The sequence below is a fragment of the Mobula hypostoma genome, chromosome 18 (genome assembly GCF_963921235.1).
Source record: "Mobula hypostoma chromosome 18, sMobHyp1.1, whole genome shotgun sequence".
Lineage (NCBI taxonomy): Eukaryota > Metazoa > Chordata > Chondrichthyes > Myliobatiformes > Myliobatidae > Mobula > Mobula hypostoma.
This window is the reverse complement of record NC_086114.1, coordinates 9,672,009-9,692,526: the sequence shown is the minus strand read 5'-3', so window position 1 is coordinate 9,692,526 and position 20,518 is coordinate 9,672,009. Positions and strand designations below refer to the sequence as shown.

The 20,518-nt window shown below is 40.0% G+C and overlaps 1 protein-coding gene across 7 annotated transcripts in view; it reads right to left on the bottom strand.

Annotated features, from left to right (window-relative positions):
* dlg5a (discs, large homolog 5a (Drosophila)) overlaps positions 1–20,518 on the bottom strand; it is a 235,166-nt gene that overhangs the window by 166,974 nt on the left and 47,674 nt on the right. For all 7 annotated transcript variants that reach the window (XM_063070421.1, XM_063070424.1, XM_063070425.1 and 4 more), the window contains exon 2: positions 17,743–17,853. In XM_063070421.1, the coding sequence (XP_062926491.1) occupies positions 17,743–17,761 (19 nt within the window). In that variant the 5' untranslated portion in view covers positions 17,762–17,853. The remainder of the gene's footprint in view (positions 1–17,742; positions 17,854–20,518) is intronic.

Sequence of the window (20,518 nt, the reverse complement as noted above, 5' to 3'; positions counted from 1 at the left end):
TGAAAGCTTTCAAATGTTGAAAGGCCGAGACAGAATAAATGTTGAAACCATGTTTCCCATGGTGAGGGAGACTAGGACAACCTCGGGATAGAGGGGCAAAACTTTAAAACTGAGGTGTGGAGAAATGTCTTTATCCAGAGGGTGGTGGATTTGTGGAATGTTACCACAGACAGCTGCAGAGGCCAGGTCGCTGGGTGTATTTAAGCGCTTGATAGGTTCTTGATTGGACACAGCACCAAAGGTTACATGGAGAAGGTCGGGGAGTGGGGTTAAGGAGGCGAGAAAAGGATCAGCCATGATTGAATGGTGGAGCAGATGCGATGGGCCAAATGACCTAATTCTGCTCCTATCTCTTATGGTCAATGCACAAGGAGATATTGAGGCCAAGGTCTTGAAGCTTATTGATCTGTATCGAGGGGATGATGGTACTGAATGCCTAGCTGTAGTCAATAAAGAGCATCCTGATGTATGCATCTTTACTGTCCAGGATAGAGTATAGAGCCAATGAAATGACATCTGCCATGGACCTGTTGTGCTGGCAGGCAAATTGACGCAGATCCAAGACACTTTTCCGGCAGAAATGTCATCACCTCTCAAAGCACTTCATAAAAGTGGGTTTAAGTGCTACTTGACAATAGTCATTGCAGCAGGTTATCATGTTCTTCTTAGGCACCGGAATAATTGAAGCCTGCTTAAAACTGGTGGGTGACTCAGACTGTCGAAGTGAGAAGTTACTGTTCTCAGTGAACACTCTAACCAGTTGTTCAACACAGGTCTTTAGTACTCGGCCAGGTACCCCATCTGGGCAGGATGCTATCATGTTGGTCTCAGAGACTGAAATCGCAGGATCACCAGGGGCTATTGGAGTTTATGATGATTCCTCCATGTTTTGACGCTCAAAGGAAGCATAGAAGGCATTGATCTCATCTGGAAGCCATTCCTGCTGCCATCTATGTTGTTTGATTTCACTTTCTAAGGTGTAATAGCATTCAAGCCCTGCCACAGCTGTCAAGCATCCCTGATTCAAATTTAGTCAGGAATTGTCACTTCACCAGTGAGATGGTTTTCTGGAGATCGTACCTGGACTTCTTATAACTTTCTTGGTCACCAAACTTGAATAGCTCAGATCTGGCTCTCAGCTGATTGTGAATCTCATGCATGGTTCATCCAAGGCTTCTGATTCTGGGGACACCCTTGTCTACAAGCGTTTTTCTAAAGTTTTTATACAACTGTGGTGGATACATTCAAATCCACAGATGAGTCCTTGAGCATGGCCCAATCCACTGACTCAAAAGTAATCCCATAGCCGCTCCTCTCCTTCCTGTGACCACCTCTTTGTTGTTACCCTAATATCTGGAGTCTTGCTCTTTATCCTCCGCTTGAATGCAGATAGGAGAAGGACAGCCAAATGATCAGATTTTCCAAAGTGAGAGCAGGTAAGGGGGAAGGTTAGCTGAAGTAAGAAGCTGTGAGGGATAGGTGGAAGAGGCTGAGGAGGAAAGTAATCTGATAGGAGATGACAGTGGACCATGGAAGAAAGGCAAGGAGGAGGGGCACCAGATGTTGGTGCTCGGTAGATGAGAAGAGATGGGGTTAGAGGGGAACAAGAATGGGGAATGAAAGGGGGAGGGGAGAAGAGAAATTACATTCACAACTGCATTCTTGTTGTTCAAAGGCACCACCACTGTGTTAATCCTTGTGACTAAAACTATCACCCACCATTTGAAAATATCACCTACATTTGGTCTAATTAGATAGATGCCTGAAACTAAAAATGTCCTAGGATTAATTATGATAACTCAAATTAATTTTTTTTGCTGTAAAAATTGACTACCTTTTATAAAGAGTGCATGGGTTTCACTGGATTTGCAAAAAGAGCAAGATTAGCTTGCAATATGGGAGGCCTATAGACTGGAGAAATTACTTTAGATGATAAAAAAAACTACATGGACAATTTAAAGATACCAGAAAGTAAACAACAAGAGATGCAGTAAACCCCAAGAAATATTGGAGGACTATTAATATAAAGTAAATGCATTCAAAGAAATTAGCATTAGTTAAACAATTAAAACACCACAGTAGCACTGCTGTTAGCATGACACTATTACAGCTTGGGACGTCAGAGTTCGGAGTTGAAATCCAGCATCGCCTGTAAGGAGTCTGTACGTCTTCCCTGTAAAATGGATGGGGTTTCCCTCGGGTGCTCCTGTCTTCTACCACAATCCAAAGATATGCCGAGTAGGTTAACTGATCATTGTAAAATGTCCCGAGTTGGGGCGGGAACAGGGACTGGGACAGAGGTGAGGTGTGGGGAGGGTGGAGGTGAGGTGCGGGGAAGGTGGAGGTGAGGTGAGATGAAATTTGAGAAATTAGTGCAACTGGAAGGTGATAATTCCCCATGATCTGATAAGCTGCACCCAAGTGATTTGAAGGTTGTAGCTATGGAGAGAGAAAAATGCAATGATTGTCACCATTTAAATTTGCATTCATGCTATAACAATGCGCAAAGAGTGGAAGATAGCAAATATAGCATATCCTCACTATTTAAGAAAGGGGGAAGGCAAGACTGTTATTTCCTGGCATGTCTTTGCAGATTGCTAACACAAAGACATATTAGCCATCATCCAGTGCTCCCACACCTCACCTCTAGCTAACTCTCTGTGAGGGCCCTGTATGTTTCTTCCCCTGCTTCCCACAACACCTTCGAAGTTCAATCACAAACAAGAGAAAATCTGCAGATGCTGGAAATCCAAGCAACACATGCAAAATACTGGAGGAACTCAGCAAGCCAGGCAGCATCTATGGAAAAAAGCGTAGTCAATGCTTTGGGCTGAGACTCTTTTGTGCGTGATCCTAGGAAGTTGGTCAGGTCCTGGAAACTGATTTACCTTTATGCGCGTCAAGGCTGGGCAGTGCGGCAAGCGCAACACTATTACAGCTCAGTGTGTTCCGCAGTTCAGAGTTCAATACTGGTGCCATTCTATAAGTAGTGTGTGTATGTTGTACCTGTGGATTGCGTGGGTTTTTTTCTGGGTTTTCTCGTTGCCTTCCACAATCCAATGATGTATTAGGTAGGTTAATCGGTTATTGTAAACTGTCCTGTGATTAGGTTCAGGTCAATCGGGATTGTCCGGGTTTGCTGAGGCTATGTAGCTCTAAGGGCTAGAAGGGCCTACTCCATGCTATATCATTAAATAAAGACTGTGAACATCTTCTTTCTCATAATAGTAATATATTTCAGGATTATACTGGCTTCTTCACTGAACTTACTTGCTTCCGTACTGTTCTCCACAGTAAAATCAGAGGTTATTCTGCCTGGTCCCATTGATTTGCACCTGAGCTATTCTATCGTGTTTCTTTGTATTTACAGTGAATGCCCACAGAAAATTAATCTCAAGGTAGTATATGGTGATATATGCACTTTGAAATTAAACTTACTTTGAACTTTAATTGTTCAGCATTTTTAAGATGGGCTGAAAGGCCTGTTTCTGTGCTGTAGTACTCTGACTTCACCCATCTCCCATGGCTCCATACATAGATGACTGTGCTGATTCTTAAAGGGGGACCGACTCTCTCCTTAGTTACTTTCACTCTTAATATACAATCCTTTAGGTAGTGGTGACATGACACCTGGGAAGTAATAACCAGATTGAAATGAGCCAATATGGGTTTATGAAGACAAATTTGTTTGAATTCTTTGAAGATGTAACTAACAGAATAGATAAGGGCAAAGCTGTTGACGCGGTGCGCAGGTAGTTCCGTTTGCAGGCTGGGTGTTGCGGACACTGCCCACTCTGCAAACTGTCTTTTCCAGAAGTCCCTTCCAGAAACCGGAATAGGACTATCAAAAGTTTCATTCTCCTGACAATTAATCTAATCAGCTATTTTAGTTACACCCCCACCCTTTATTACCCCATTATTGCACTGCACTTTAAACCACTTTTTATGAATGCTACTTACATTGTAAATTCATGCTAGTATTTATGTATTTATGCACAATTTATTCCATATTTATACTATAACTTCTAACTTTATTTTATATAATTCTTTACTCTTTTATAATTGTTGCATATCACGCCTGACCAACACAACATAGCAACTTCCTAATACATATAAATGTATATGACAAATAAAGTTGATCCTAAGAAACCTTGCATTATAGAAAATCACGTTATAAAAACAATTGTGTAAATGTGGAAAACGGGCATAGGGGCTGGAATGTTTCAGACTCACAATAGGAAAGCTATTTCCCCCACAGGATTTTCAAAACTAAATATGTTTTAATTAGCTACAAGTTCACTTTGTTACTGCAAGCTAAAAACATTAAAGGCTATATGTTACATTGTTTAATAAAGTATCCTTGCCCAAGACAATAGAAAAATTGCTTGTAATTTCCATGGCCTCCCGTGGTAGAACTAGCAGCCTGTGTTCTTAAAGTGACAATGGTGTCTGATTACTGCGGGAAGGGAGGTTACACGGAAACAGTTTTTAATTCCTAAGACAGCTTTTTCCTGCTTGTCAATTTCCAAAGTAACACTTAAATGGTTCTCTAGTTCCTGATCGAAATCTCTTAATTAATTAAAATTAATAAGTATTTTGCAGAAATAGTGTTCTCTAATTCATCAACTTCATTTTGTGTCATGAGACGTATTACATCAGAACTATTTGGACTTTCAGAAGCTTCACTAAGTTGCCACATAAAAAGGTTATTGAACAAAATTACAGAAAAAGATACTGCACACAATACTGAAGATTGATTGGTTCATTGACAGGGTTGCTCCAGGAATAAACAGCATGTCGCTCCATCCGCCATAAAAGGCAGGATTACCCAGCGGCCACAACTTCAATTCCACTTCCCATTCTGACATGTTGGTCCATGGCCTTCTCTACTGCCATGAGGCCACACTCAGGTTGGAGGAGCAAAATCTCATATTCTGTCTGGGTAGCCTCCAATCTGACATCAGAAGTCGATTTCTCCAACTTCTGATAGTTTCTTCTCCCCCCCCCCCCACCCTCTTTTTCCATTCTGGCTCTCCTCTTATCCCTTCTCTTCACTTGCCCATAATCTCCCTCTGGTGCTCCTCCTTCTTCCCTCTCTTCCCTGGTCCCCTGTCATCTCTTATCAAATTCATTCTTCAGCCATTAACCTCTTCCACCTATCAGCTCCCAGTTTCTTATTTCATTCCACACCTTCCCACCTCACCTGGTTTCACGAATCACCTGCCAGTTTATAATCCTTCCCCTCCCCTTCCCCCAGAATCTTATTCTGGCTTCTGTCCCCTTCCTCTCCAAGTTCTGATGAAACATGGACTGTTTATCCCACTTCATTGATGCTGCTAACCTGCTTCGGTCCTTGGAGACTCCAGCTTCCTCTCACCCCACCATCCCTGAACATCCCAAACATCCATCCACTCTCACACAAACAACCCTCTTCCCCCCTCCAATTCCAGTTCACATCCAATCTGGGTTTTCATCATCCCCTCTGACCTTCCCTCTCTGAGGCAGAACGTTCTGCCCTCAGTAAGGGCCTCACCTTTGTCCCTCTGCACCCACACCTCAGTAAATTCCATGCCCACCTCCATCCCCAAGCCTATTTCCTTGGCAAGAACACTCCACCCCGCACCAATGACCTCTTCTCCCATCTTCAGCCCTCCTCCTCTTCCTGGACACTCTACCCTCGGGACCTTTTCATTGCCAACTGCCGATGGGACATCAACTGTCTAGACTTCAACACTCCACTCTCCAATTCCAACCTCACTCCTTTCCAACTCTCTGTTCTGCACTCCCTTCACACCAATCCCAACGGATCAAACTCACGGATGGGGGGGGGGGGAGATGCTGTAGTAGTTTGGTGCACTGACCTCTACCTTGCTGACTCCCAGTGCCAACTCTTAGACACCTCCCTCTTACTTATCCCTCGAACAGGACTCCACTAAGGAACACCAAGCCATTGTTTCCCACACCATAACTAACCTTATTGACTCTGGGGATCTCCCACCCACTGCCACCAACCTCACAGAGGTGCCACCCCACACCTCCTGTTTCTACCTCCTACCCAAAATCCACAAACCCACTTGTCCAGGTAGACTCATTGTTTCAGCTTGTTCCTGGCCTACTGAGCTCATATCTGCATACCTCAACTCTGTTTTATCCCCCCAGTTCAGTCCTTTCCTACCTACATCCGTGATACTTCACACGTTCTGGATCTTTTCAGTGATTTCAGGTTCCCTGGCCCCCATCATCTTATTGTTACTATACACCTCCATCCCCCACCAGGAAGGCCTCAAAGCTCTCCATTTGTATCTGGACACCAAACGCAACAAGTTCCCCTACACCTAGCTGAACTCTAAATAATTTCTCCTTTGACTCATCTCACTTCCTTCAAACAAAAGGGGTAGCCATGGATACTCACATGGGTCCCAGCTATGCCTGCCTGTTTGTCCGCTATGTGAAAATTATATGTTCCAAGCCTACACTGGTGACCATCCTGAACTTTTCCTATGCTACATCGATGACTGCACTGGTGCTGCTTCCTGTACCCATGCTGAACTCATTGACCTCATCCACTTTGCCTCCAACTTCCATCCTGCCCTCAAATTCACCTGGTCCATTTCCAACACCTCCCTCTCCTTTCTCGATCTCACTGTCTATCTCCAGAGACAGCTTATCCACCGATGTCTATTATAAACCCATGGACTCTCACAGCTACCTGGACTATACCTCTTCCTACCCTTTTACTTATAAAAACACCATCTCCTTCTCTCAATCCCTCACTCTGCCTCATCTGCTCTCAAGATGAGGCTTTTCATTCTACAATGAAGGAGATGTCCTCCTTTTTCAAAGAAAGGAGCTTCCCTTCGTCAACCATCAATGCTGCCCTCAACTGCACCTCTTCCATTCCACACATGTCTGCTCTTACCACATCCTCCCGCCACGCTATTAGGGATAGGGTTCCTCTTGTCATCACCTACCACCCCACCAGCCTCCGCGTCCAGCACATAATTCTCCAAAACTTCCACCACCTCCAACTGGATCCCACTACCAAACACATTTTCCTCTCCCCCCCCCGCCCATTTTCACAGGGATCACTCCCTACATGACTACCTTGTCCATTTGTCCCTCCCCACTGATCTCCGTCCTGGCACTTATCCTTGTAAGCAGAACAAGTGCTACTCTTTTCCCTACACCTTGTATTGAAAGAACAGGCAGGTAGGCAGAGGGGATGGGGTGGCTCTGTTGGTAAAAAATGAAATCAAATCTTAGAAAGAGGTGACATTGGATCAGAAGATACAGAATCTTTGTGGGCAGATTTAAGAAACTACAAGGGTAAAAAGACCCTGATGAAAGTTATATGCAGGCCCCTGAACAGTAGCAGGGATGTGGGATACAAATTAAAATGGGAGATAGAAAAGGCATGAAATGAAGACAATGTTATGATAGTCATAGGGGGATTTAAATTTGCAGGTAGTGGGAAAATCAGGTTTATGCTAGATCCCAAGAGAGGGAATTTGTAGAATGCCTCAGAGGACTTTTTAGAACAGCTTGTGGTTGAACCCATTAGGGAAAGGCAATTCTGGATTGGGTGTTGTGTAATGAACTGATTTGATAAGGGAGCTTAAAGTAATGGAGCCTTTCGGAGGCAATGATCGTAATATGTTAGATTTCACTCTGCAGTTTGAGAGGGAAAAGGTAAAGTCAGATGTATCATGATTACAGTGGAGTAAAAGAATTTACAGAGGCATGAGCAAGAAGCTGGCCAAAGCTAATTTGAAAGGGACACTAGTGGGGATGACGGCAGTACAGCAATGGTCGGAGTTTCTGGGGACAATTCAGAAGGTGTGGGATAGACATATTCCAAAGATGAAGAAGAATTCCAAAGGGAGGGTGAAGCAACTGTGGCTGACAAGGGAAGTCAAAGGCAGCAAAAAAGCAACAGAGAGGGCATATAACAAAAACTAATTGTAAAATAGTGGATTAGGAACCTTTTAAAAACCAACAAAAGGCAACTAAAAAAAAAACCAGAGGGAGAGGAAAGATTAAATATGAAGGTAAGCTAGCCAATAATATCAAAGAGGATGCTCCTTTTGGTCTTGTGGACTCTACAGTTCATATTCTATGCATTGTTTGATTTCTTTTTTATTATTTGCACGATTTGTCCTCTCTTGCACACTGGAAGTTTTTCGGTCTTGCGTGTGGATTTTCATGGATTCTATTTATATTTCTTTGTTTTGTGGGTACCCACAAAAAGAAAATTCTTAGGGTTGTATATGGTATACATACTTGGAAAATAAATTTACTTTGAACTTTTAAACTGAAATTGCAATAGTTCTTTTCTTTGGCTGAGACATTAATCAAAGGTCGTCTTCCCTCTCAAATGGTTAAAGAATCTATTCCACTCCTCTGATGGATGGAAGAGTTGTGATGAGATTGTCTATTCCTCACCAACCATACTAAAATTGCTTTATCTACTTGGACATTATTTAAAATTGCTTGCCAGACTTCCTAAATTGGAATCAAAGGTATATTTCAGTGAAGCCTTTAGGACATTCTGAAGTAGAATTTTTATTTTAGGACTAATTATGAAATTGCAAGTTAAGGAAATTATATAATAATATAGTCTTAATGAGTTTGACAGATATTAACTCAGGAATACATAAAATTAAAATTTATTTGAAACTTCAATCTACCATACTCTGGTTCTGAATAACCTATAATTTCTCGGCTTTTTGGCCAAGAACCATAATATAATATACAATCTGTAGCTGTAATACAACATCACCTTTTATGGTCTCTATTGCAGTAATTAGAATAACAAGTTTCAAATTCTCTTGATTAAATAAAAAATTGACAGCAACGAAATTTGTGTTGGGTGAATGATGTTAATCCAGAAAGTAAGGATATCTGTATTACAACAGTATTGCTGATTTTCAAGCCCAAAATAATAAAAGTTTTTGGAGAAATCCAAGTAGGATTCAACTATCACATCTACAAGTGTATGTAACACCATAAGAGCATAAGACAGAGGAGCTGTATGGTCTTTGAGTCTGCTCTGCCATTTCATCATGGCTGATCTATTTCCCTCTCAACCCCATTCTTCTCACAAAATACTCTGCAGAGTCTTCTGCCTTCTCCCCGTAAACTTTCACGTCCCAACTAATCAAGAAGCTATCAACCTCCACCTTAAATGCACCCAGTGACCTGGCCTCCACAGCTGCCTGTGGCAATGAATTCCAGATTCACCACCCACTGGCTAAAAAAAATCCTCTCTGTTCTAAATGGACATCCCTCTATTCAGAGGCGATGCCATCTGCTCTTAAACTCCGCTACCAAAGGAAACATCACATTCGCTCTATCAAAATTCAATAGATTTCAATGTAGAATCATGCAATACTAATTAGTTTTTTTAAAACCAGAGAAAAATAGAACAGTCTATTCTATGGCACCTCATTTTGAATGTTGTGGAGAATAGACTACTTAATTATTCACATTATTGACACTGCTGAAGCAAATATCAGTTTGACCAAGGACAAAAGCACCAGTCAAAACTAGTTAAGAAGTGTATCACAGAGTAGTACTCATCAAATGTTCAGGAGCAGAGGTGGTAAAAAGGCATAAGTTTAGGGCAGATAGGAGAAAATAGGGAGGGGCTTTTAACTAGGGATCAAACATTTAAACTGTTAGAGATAAAAATATTTTCATCCAGAGGATATTGAAGGTATGGAATGCCACCTGTAAGGATGGTGGAGGTAATTAAAAGATACAACGTGTAAATAAAAATTCGATACACAACTGAAGAGACATCAGCTTCTAACCACTCTGGGTAATGGGATTAAGCCAGACGGTTCTCTTTTTAATAGGGGTTCCCAACCTGGGACCCGGCTGGTGGTGTAGTAGCATCAGTGCCAGACTTCGGGACGAAAGGTCCCGAGTTCGAATCCAGCCAGCTTTCCCTGCACGCTTTCCATCCGTGCTGGGTTATGAGCTGGCGATCTCTTTGGAAACTCACCTGGCAGAAGGCAATGGCAAACCACTGTTGTAACTTACCTCATACTACATCACAGAGGTGGGAGGGAAATCGTCCGCTAAACGGAGAAACTCCGGATGCGACGTACCTTTCCTTTTCCTTTCCTAACCTGGGGTTCACAGACCCCTCGGTTAATGGTAGGGCCCATGGCATTAAAAAGATAGTGAACCCCTGTTTTTTAAAGTAGTATGAACATGGTGAGCTAATTGGCTTCTGAAGGTGCAAATTTTCCACAATTTTGAAAAGGCCAGAATACAACATAGTTATCAGTAACATTTCCTCACTTGTCCTTCAACTAGGAATATATTAAGATTGTAATGCCCATGTACAGAAAGGTACCTTTATTCAATTGAGATAAATTTCTTAAAACTTTAAACTCAAATCAATTTCAAGACCAGAATATTTCCTAACTATATCAAAGTAACTTCAAATTGAAATGACGATTATTATGAAGTAATCAACAAGTTTTCATCGCAAGAACAAATTGAAGATCAACTTTCAAATGTCAATAAATTACATTTACCCAACTGTAGAAGTTAAGGAATTGGAATTTATAATTTTATCATAGTAAAATGCATGGCTCTCTTCCACTAGATTTACACATATTTTAGTCATGAGTAAATACAGTTTAATTTTTGTAGAAGATTTCAAATGAACCACTTAAATATAAAGTATTTTTTTTTAACTGCATATGCTGTAAATCTGGGAGAGAAAAGGTAATTCTGAAAATACCCAGCCCCTGGCAGTATCAAATAACAAACTCAACTTGTTTTCCAAATACATCCTGACCTGCTGAGTATTTTTGGCATTTTCTGTTCAATACCATACAATAATGCATACAGTGAGCTATTAATACAGGGGTTCCCAACCTTTTTTGTGTCATGGACCAACACCATTAAGCAAGGAGTCCATGGACCCCAGGTTGGGAATCTCTGCATTAGAAGAAGAATAATGTTTCAAAGGAATATCAGAGTAATTTTTAAATAAACAATTTTGAGGTCCTGTACATGAAACAGCATTCATCTATATGCAAACTACATTTTTGTTTTAAGGTGCAATTAACCTCAAACCCAAGTGTATTAACCACCTGAATGAATATGTTTCTGAACTCAAGCTGAACACAAGTCTTATATAAAACATGTGCAAAATTTACATTTGAAGTAAAGTTGATTGCCTTTTAAAAAGCAGAAAATCTGGACTTGATTACTTCTCCAAAACTTTGAAAAACTGAAGATATAAGGCTAAAATTAGTCAACCTGAAGTTAATCTATGCAAGTCACAGCCATAGAATTATGCAGCACAGAAGCAGGCCCTTCAGCCCAACTGGTCTATACCAATCAAGATGCCCTATTCACACTAGTCCAATTTGCCAAAGTTTAGCCCATAACATTTTATAAATTTGGGTACCTGTCTTTTAAAAGTTGTTACTGTATCTGCCCAAACCACTAACTCTGGCAGCTGATTTCCACATCCATACCACACTTTGCATAAAAACAAGTTGCTCCTTAAGTACAAAAATAAAGATAACAAAAAAGTAGTGTAACAAAAGTATTTACAGTTTACAAAATATTGCAGTCATTTTTATACAGCCGAAAAGCACACTTCCCAAGGGCAACAAATAAATTTAAAGTTATTAACTTTATTTAAAGTTCTTTTTAAAGGATTCAATCTCATTCTAGTAATATGTTAACAAATGCACTAACATCAAAAGAATTTGAACTTCATTGTTTATATACAGAGAAACTTGGCTCAGGAAGGCTAGTTATTTTTGACTGCAGAACAGTTTGGGGGTAATTTTCGTAACATTGGCAATGGCAGACAGCAGAAGAAATTAAAGCTCATTTTATTATTATTGTGACGCCAACACTTTGTTATGATAATCTTTGGTATTTTGACCAATGTCTGGCTGGAAAAACATCTGTCATTTTCTATCTAGTCCACATGATATTTTATGGGTTTTAATAGTTCAAAGTACTAGATACAGGAAGCACAGCATTAATAAAAAAAAAACTTGAATCTTTGTACAAATTCCAATCACTTGCCTCATTATAAACTGGACAGCCAGTGGCTCTTTGTATACAACAGTGATTTAACATACAACAGATCTATGGAATTCTTTGCCACAGATAGCTGTGGAGGACAAGTCTTTATGTATATTTAAGGCAAAGTTTAATAGATTCTTGACTGGTCAAGGCATGAAGGGATGTGGGGAGGCGGCAGGAAATTGGGGCCGAGAGGAAAATTGGATCAGCCATGATGAAATGGAGCAGCAGACTCAGTGGGTCAAATGGTCTAATTTTGCTCCTACACCTTATGGTCTTATGGTATCAAGTCTGTTAAACAGGTATTCATAGCATTCTAAGGAACTCTTTTCTATACAAGTTCTAGAAAAGCACTAAAAGGTTGTTTTATGAATTTAAACATTACAACTGAGGTTTATGCTGTTGTTACAGGAATGGCAAGACAAAAATCTGAGAACTCCAGGGCCATTCAGAGCTTTGTGTGCACAAGAATTTTATTACAATTGGAAGAATGCCAAATGCTATGGAAAGCCATGGTACAAGGAAGCAATAAGGCTGCTTATTAAATTAGTAAAATTATTTATTTTCCTACCAAAGCATAATCACAGAACTGATTTTAATAACAAAATCAACATAGATTGCCCTTATTTAGCAAGAATTCTTGGATGTTCAATTGCAATGGAAATTGTATAATGCAGAGTAAATGTGCATTGAATCAAGTTTAAAAGGTTAATTGCAGCCAGAGTCTACAAAACATAACTGAACAAACAAAATCCTATTCTAAATGACTGTGTAGATCTGTAAATGAGAAATCAAGGGCAGGGATCACAAGTAACCTGGATCCCTGCACTTGGTCCTAGAACACTGAAGCCTAACCAACTGTTATGTTAAATACTGATTTGGTTGAATTAATCTGGCAACATAATTTTGCCTTGACTTTGGAGACCTCCCCTCCTCTCCCCACTATTGAGCACATCTACTCAGAACATTGTTGCAGGAAAGCAGCATCCATCATCAAGGAGCCCTCCCTCCCACCACCACCCAGGCCATGCTCCCTCCTCACTGCTGCCACCAGGAAGGTGGAACAGGAGCCTCAGGACCCACACCACCAGTTCAGGAACAGTTATTACTCCTCAACCATCAGGCTCTTGAACCAGTGGGAATAACTTCGCTTGCCCCATCACCGAACTGTTCGCACAACCTATGGACTCACTTTCAAGAACTCTTCACCTCATGTTCTCAATTTTTATTGCCTATTTACTTATTTTTTCTTCTTTTGTATTTGCACAATGTGTTACGTTGCAGTTTGTCTGTCATGTTTGTGTGTAGTTTTTCATTGATTCTATTGTGTTTCTTTGTATTTCCTGTGAATACCTGCGAGAAAATGAATCTCAAGGTAGCATATGGTGACATATATATGTACTTAGATAATAAATTTACTTTGAAATAAAACTGTCAGGTAGTCTTATCCACTCACAATCCAGACACTAGTCATTCCAGGTGCAGACAACCTTGCAAAGTCCTCTTTAAATATTTGGGGACTGGTGTCTAAATTGGGATAAATGTCCCATAGACTAATCAAGCTCACAGAATCAAACCCTGCCAACATGTCAGACTCCTACAGTACATTTCCTGGATGCATCTTGGGGTGGGGATACAGTCCAACCAGAGGTGACAGCATTATGGTACACAGGCAGAACCAGAGCAGTTTGGAGGATCCTCAACATTAACTCCTGACCCATTAATTATTATGCAATCAAGTCAAAGATGAAAAAGGAAATTTCCCTGATTCCTGCACACAGTCCGTCCTCAGCTATAGAATCAGGCTTCTTCCTTGCTGAATAACAATTCTAAACAGCACTTAAAGTAATAACAGCACACAATGTCCTCTGTGTACTGAGAGTGATAGTCCTTGACATTGAGACAGTTGTTGACCCAGTGGGACATCAAAGAGTGCTGGTAAAACTTGTCAGAAGCGCCAAAGGGAAAACAGTCCAGTCAGATAAAAAAGTATGATTGTTTTTCCTCAGATCAATCAGGCCAGTCCAAGAACGTTGCTGCAGCAATTCATCAAGAACTCAACTATCTTTGGATGCTTCATCACTGACCTTCCTGCCACCCTGAGCTCAGAAGTGGACTGCTTCACAGAGATTACAATATTCAATTCCACTTACAACTCTTCAGCAAATGAAGTAGTCTCTGGTGATACGAAGCAAGATCTCGGTGACTTACAGGCAAGGGATGTAGCAAAGAAAAACATATGTGCCACAGAAACAGAGAACATTGACCATCTCATAAAATATTTTTATCTATTTTCAAATTATTCAGCTGAATCCCAGGATTTTAAAGATACTAGCTTTAAAGACCATGGGTGGAGGGGTGTGCATTGGTTATAACCTCCCAAAATTCTCCAAGCTTCTGAAAGGATCCCAGTGTACTGGAAAACCTCAAATGCCACACGCTTTTACAAGATGGGATAGAGGCATAAAGCAAGAGACAAGAGATTAGTTAGCACACCACATATCATTTGGAAAATGCTGGAATCCATTAAAGAAACATAATAAACATATGTTGAATCTTTGGTTATCAAAGTATGCATACAGAATACAACTCTGAGAATCCTCCTGCAGTTAGCCCAAAACAAAGCACCGTACTTAAAAGTACATTCAGAAAATCATAAACCAAAGTTAGCATATGTTTATTGAAGCAACATGGTATTTAACAAACAATTAGGTTTTTTTAAGCATATAATGAACAAGCTAGATTAAAAGTGAAACAGTAATGTTGCATTTGGATTTCCGGAAGTTATATGTTAAGTAACACAAAGGAGGAAACCTGAAGTTTTAAAGAGTATTCACACGATCATCAGAGGATTAACTAACAGAAATCAGTTGGATAAACTGGTCACTGTCAAAATGTAAACAATGGAGTGGCACAGAAATCAGTGATGAGGATACAACTTTATTTTTGCAAATGACTTGGATATCTGAATATACTGCAGCCAATTTGATGATCCAAAGGTAAGTAGGAAAGGAAGTCGGAAGGACATTGCAAGGGGAAAGAGGTTTGTAAGAGGGCAAAAATCTGGCACGTGGGTTGAATGGGGGGAATTAGGAAGTTACCCATCCCAACAGAAAGAAAAAAAACAGGTCATTTAGAAGGAGAGGGACTAAAAATGTTCTAGTACTGAGAGATTGAATTCCATTTATATAACATAGAAAGGAGATACTGCAAGTAATTAGGAAGGTAAATAGAATACTGACCTTCATTAAAGTGATTGCTGTTCCTTTTCACACCTTGTAGCACATCAGGCAGCATTTTTGCTGTTTCTGTAGCTTTTGACTGTTTTTTGCAAGGCCTAGTTGCTAGCTCAATGCTCAACCCAGCGTGGATGGAAAGCATGCAAGGATCTGCCTGGATTTGAACCCGGGACCACTGGCCTCGAAGTCTGGTGCTGACGTCACTACACCACCGGCCAGCTATTAGTGATTGAAGTATATAAAAGTAGGGAAGCCTTGCTGCAACTGAGAGGATGTTTCCTTTCAACAGGGAGTATAGAACTAGGAAGCAGTTTCAGAATATGAGTTTGCCCATTTAAGGCAGAGATGAGGAGGAATTTCTTCTCAGAGGGTCATGCATCTTTGGAATTCTCTGCTGCAGAGTGGTGGAGACTGAATTGTTAAATATATACAAACATGAATCAGGTGCAGAGGGCAAGCCACTCAGCTGCTTGAGTCTGCTCCACGGGTCAATAACATGTGATTGTACCTTACCTCTGTATTCTCACCTACCCCAGTAACCTCTATGCTTATCAACCTGTATATCTTAAAAATATTCAAAGACTCCACTGGTCTTTGAGGCATAAGGTTCCACATAGTCGTCTGCCTTAAATGGGCAACTCTTTATTGTTATCTTTAGTTCTATATTCTCCCACAAGAGAAGACTTCCTCTCCACAAGTATCCTGCCAAGCTCACTCAGGTTTGTACATTTCTATCATGTGCTCAGGAAGTCAGACAGCATTTTTTTTACAAGATGTTATTAAGCAAAAACAATCATCAGCACTTTTGCTGCTCCCAGACACTGCCTGAGTTTCAAAACATTATTATTTATTTTGAAATTTTCCAGCATCCATGGTATTTTGCTTGCATGTAATGTTTTTAGATTGTATTTCAGCGAAATTCTATTCCTGGATAACAATGAGAATTTTTCCAGCTTGCCTTTTACATTTCATATTTGGGACCCCCTTCATTCATTTTATTGCAGTTTCAAAATGTTTAAAGTTCATAATCAGCATCCAATAATCTGGACATTTCAGTTTGTCACTGACGAAATGCTCCACTATTAGATGAAACTGAGACCTTGAGACACTCTTAAGAGTTATCCTTGATACTACTCAAAAGACGGCAGTAGTGTTTGTGTGTTCAGACCAACATTTATTCTTCAAACAACATGTAAAACAGATTATCCGAACATCATATTCCTGCTTGTGTGATTCTGTACACAAATTGGATGGCACATTTATCCACATTATAAGAGCAATTGTTCTTTTGTGTTAATGGTGACTGTGGAGTGCCATATGACATTGTTTCTTTATTGTTGATAATACAACACTGTTCTTCATTGCAGCAGAACCTAAAGGCCCAAGTGTATTGTCTATCTCATAAGCAAATAGTCTATCTTCCAAATATCAGCTTTTTTAACTCAAAACAGCTTTGTATAACCCTTACAACAGGAATTCTGCAGATGCTGGAAATTCAAGCAACACACTTCAAAGTTGCTGGTGAACCCAGCGGGCCAGGAAGCATCTCTAGGAAGAGGTACAGTCTATGTTTCAGGCCGAGACCCTTCGTCAGGACTAACTGAAGGAAGAGTTAGTAAGAGATTACTAAGAGATTACTCTCTTACTAACTCTTCCTTCAGTTAGTCCTGACGAAGGGTCTCGGCCTGAAACGTCGACTGTACCTCTTCCTAGAGATGCTGCCTGGCCTGCTGCGTTCACCAGCAACTTTGATGTGTGTTGCTCGTATAACCCTTCTCAAATTCTAACAAATTGAGATTTCAGAAAAAAGCAATACAAATCTGAAAGTACTCAATAAACTGTTATTAATTTCATTTAGTTATTTAATTAATATCACCATTGTCATGACAACCAAAGCTAGATGTTTTCTTTTACCTCATGTATAAACAGCATCTCTTTTTAAATATGCACATAATGTATTTAAAATATTGCTTCAGTAACAGCTAGTGCTATGGAGAACATTTCAGTAGTGAATATTAAAGCAACACTAAAATGAATCTAGTAGGCTGGATGGGGAAAATTACATGCGGTTCAATGATGCTCTAGAGAAGGAAACAAGATCACAGACATTTATTCTGAATTTGAGATAACTTTGCAAACCAAACAGTTGTATGGTTTTGAACAAAATACAGCTTTGCCATGTGCCCTTTAAAAGGGACACTCTCTACAGTTGCTGCTTGATTACTTTCTGCTGGTCTGTTTTCTTAGCACAGCATTGTCAAAGTTGGCTACCTTCTAGGAGGAAAAGTATAAACACCGAATTTGGATCAAACGCCTTAAGCCTGAAGATGGATTGTTAACTGCAGATCATTTATAGGTGACTTATTGTGCAGTTCAGTGTTTAAAGCTTACTGTAGTCAAAATTAATTGTCAAAACAGCCTGTGACATAGTACTCACCAACACAATCCTCAGCCATGTTTCTTTTACAACATTCTGCTTGGTCTAGAATGATTCAGCTTGCAACTTTTGAATTTCTGAATACAACAGTAGTGCCAGTCATGCTTCTTCCTATGATGGAATCAAATAACATTGTTATAGTAAAACTGCCAACCAACTTATGTTGAAACCAAGCAAAAAGTAAATCTTTTACTACTCTAGGGTGATAGTTAACATTAGTTTGATCAAGTGATTTACAGTAATCTGAGACACATGGGACCAAATGAAATTCGTTGTAACAGGACTCATCACAAGATCTAACACGTAAGAGTAGTTAATGACTTCCAAAAGAATAAATGATGTAATGGTTTTGAGGAGGTTTAATGCAAGAGTTAACATGTGTAAGAATAAATAAATGATAATGCAGTACTGGATTTGGGATTTAAATGCAAGAACTTAATGAATGTGAATCTACCAAAAGGCTGGTTAATTAGCCAATATAGATACTAATGTCAATGTACCTTTAAGTGTTAGTAGGAAATAAGGAGGATAACATCAAGGATCAACTTCATTTACCATATACACTCACATGCATTAGGAATTTGTTGTGGTGTGTTGGTCGGGGTGTGATACGAAACAAAAAACACCATTCACAATTATAAAGAATTATATAAAAACTGAAGTTATAAAGTAGAATCGTGAACTCTTATTTTAAAAATCCACCCTTAACAATTACAGGCATCCTTGTGAACATTAAAACCTGTAATAGACCTGGGCATGTAAAGTTCAGTGCAATGCAGTCATCTGCAGGAACAGCAAGCAGGAAGGCCAAAATCAGAATCAGGTTTAATATCACTGACACATGTCCTGAATTTGTTGTACACAAATGTAAAGGCCAACAGACCAAGGACATCAAAAGAGACCGAGCACTATAATCTGCAAAACACTTGTACTTGTGCAAAAGCTATCCTCCCCCACCCTGGCAACATCCAAGAATGCAAACATCATCCCTCCTCCTGTGGAGAATTCAGCAGACAATAAGAACTGGAGGAGAGAGGAAAGCTGATCACCTTGGGCACAGAATCACACAAGCAGGAATATGATGTTCAGATAATCTGTTTTACATGTTGCAAGCCCCAGCTGTCAACACCTCTCCCCCAGGAGGTAGATTCAATACAAGAGGGGCCTGCGTACAAACAAGAAGGAGACTGGCATGAGGCTAAGAGAAAAGAACACAGGCAGAACAACCCAAAAGACAACAGGCCTCAGATAACAACTACAATGAAAAGACCATGTCAGGTGTCAGCAACTTCTGCTCACCTGAAGATGATGCCTCAACAGCTCCATGATACGGGCAGAGAAAGGAAAATCTCAGTTAGGATTCTGTTGAGGAGGAAACCAGCCCATTGCAGCCCAGATCCTGAATGTGGGGACCAGCGCACTGTCCGTTACACCGTATCTCCAAAACACTAACAGCAGTACTGTGCCTAGAGCACACTGGCATCAGGAGACTGAGAATACTAACTTGGACCAGACATAGTTCGATTCGAAAAAAAAAGGGAAAATAAGCTGACCTCCCTCAGCAACACTTCCAGCTTCACAGGGGAAACCATTCCCAAAAGGAGATCAGTGCCAGTACCCTAGCCTGAAACCAAAATTCAAAGTAAATTTATTATCAAGGTACATATATGTTACCATACACTACCCCAAGATCTATTTTCCTGCAGGCATTTACAGTAGAAAAAAGAAATACAATAGAATCATTGAAAAACTATAAAGAATAACTAACAACCAACGTGCAAAAGATGATAAGCAGTGCAAATACAAAAATAATAATAAATAAATAATACAAAAATTATAATAAAAAATTAAACAACGTGGCAGTACATAAAAACAGTAGGAACAGCAGTTCAGGACAATTGCCCACAAAAATTAAACATTTAAATGACAAAAAGCTTTAAAACATGAACTATGGATGTGAAAATTGTATCATTCAACATGTACAGTATTGCCATCTTGGAATACCTTGCCAAAGTCAAGGCTGTTGTGACTTTTCAGCAAGAGTGGAATATCATAACCCTGAAACTACTGGTAGTGGTCAAAACGACTGTTAATACCTGGCTTCTTTCCCTTTCCTTTCCAGTCGATGAAAGGTTTAAGTTTGAAATGTCACCTGTTTATTCAAGCTCAGCTGTTGAGTTCCTCCAGCATTTTGTAGGTATTACTTACATTTGTGTGCAGAACCTCGTGTTAACTTATGACATTGTCAAGCCTATCAGGAATCATTCAGGAGTTATAATATTATGGATAGCATAATTATGGATTAACCAAAATTAGAACCAGTCTTCAGGAATTAAAATCTGTACACAATTTAATTTCTGATATTCCATGGTTAGTGAAACAAATCATTGAGGAGGGACATTCAGAATCAGGTTTAATATCATCAGCTTATGTTGTGAAATTTGTCACTTTATGGCAGCAGTACGTTGCAATACATAGTAATCAAACCATAAATTACAATAAGTCTATACAGGTGTCCCCTGCGTTTCGAACGTTCACTTTACGACACCTCGCTGTTACGAAAGACCTACATTAGTTACCTGTTTTCACTAACAGAAGGTGTTTTCACTGTTATGAAAAAGGCAGCGCGCACCCGGAGCAGCCAAGCTCCTCCCCCAGAACTGCACTCTAGCCAGCATTGCTTAAACACGTGACTGTGAGCATCTGTGCTTTATGTCAATTTATTTTGAGCATCCATTAGCAAGATAAGTTCTAAGGTATCGGAAAAGCCTAAGAG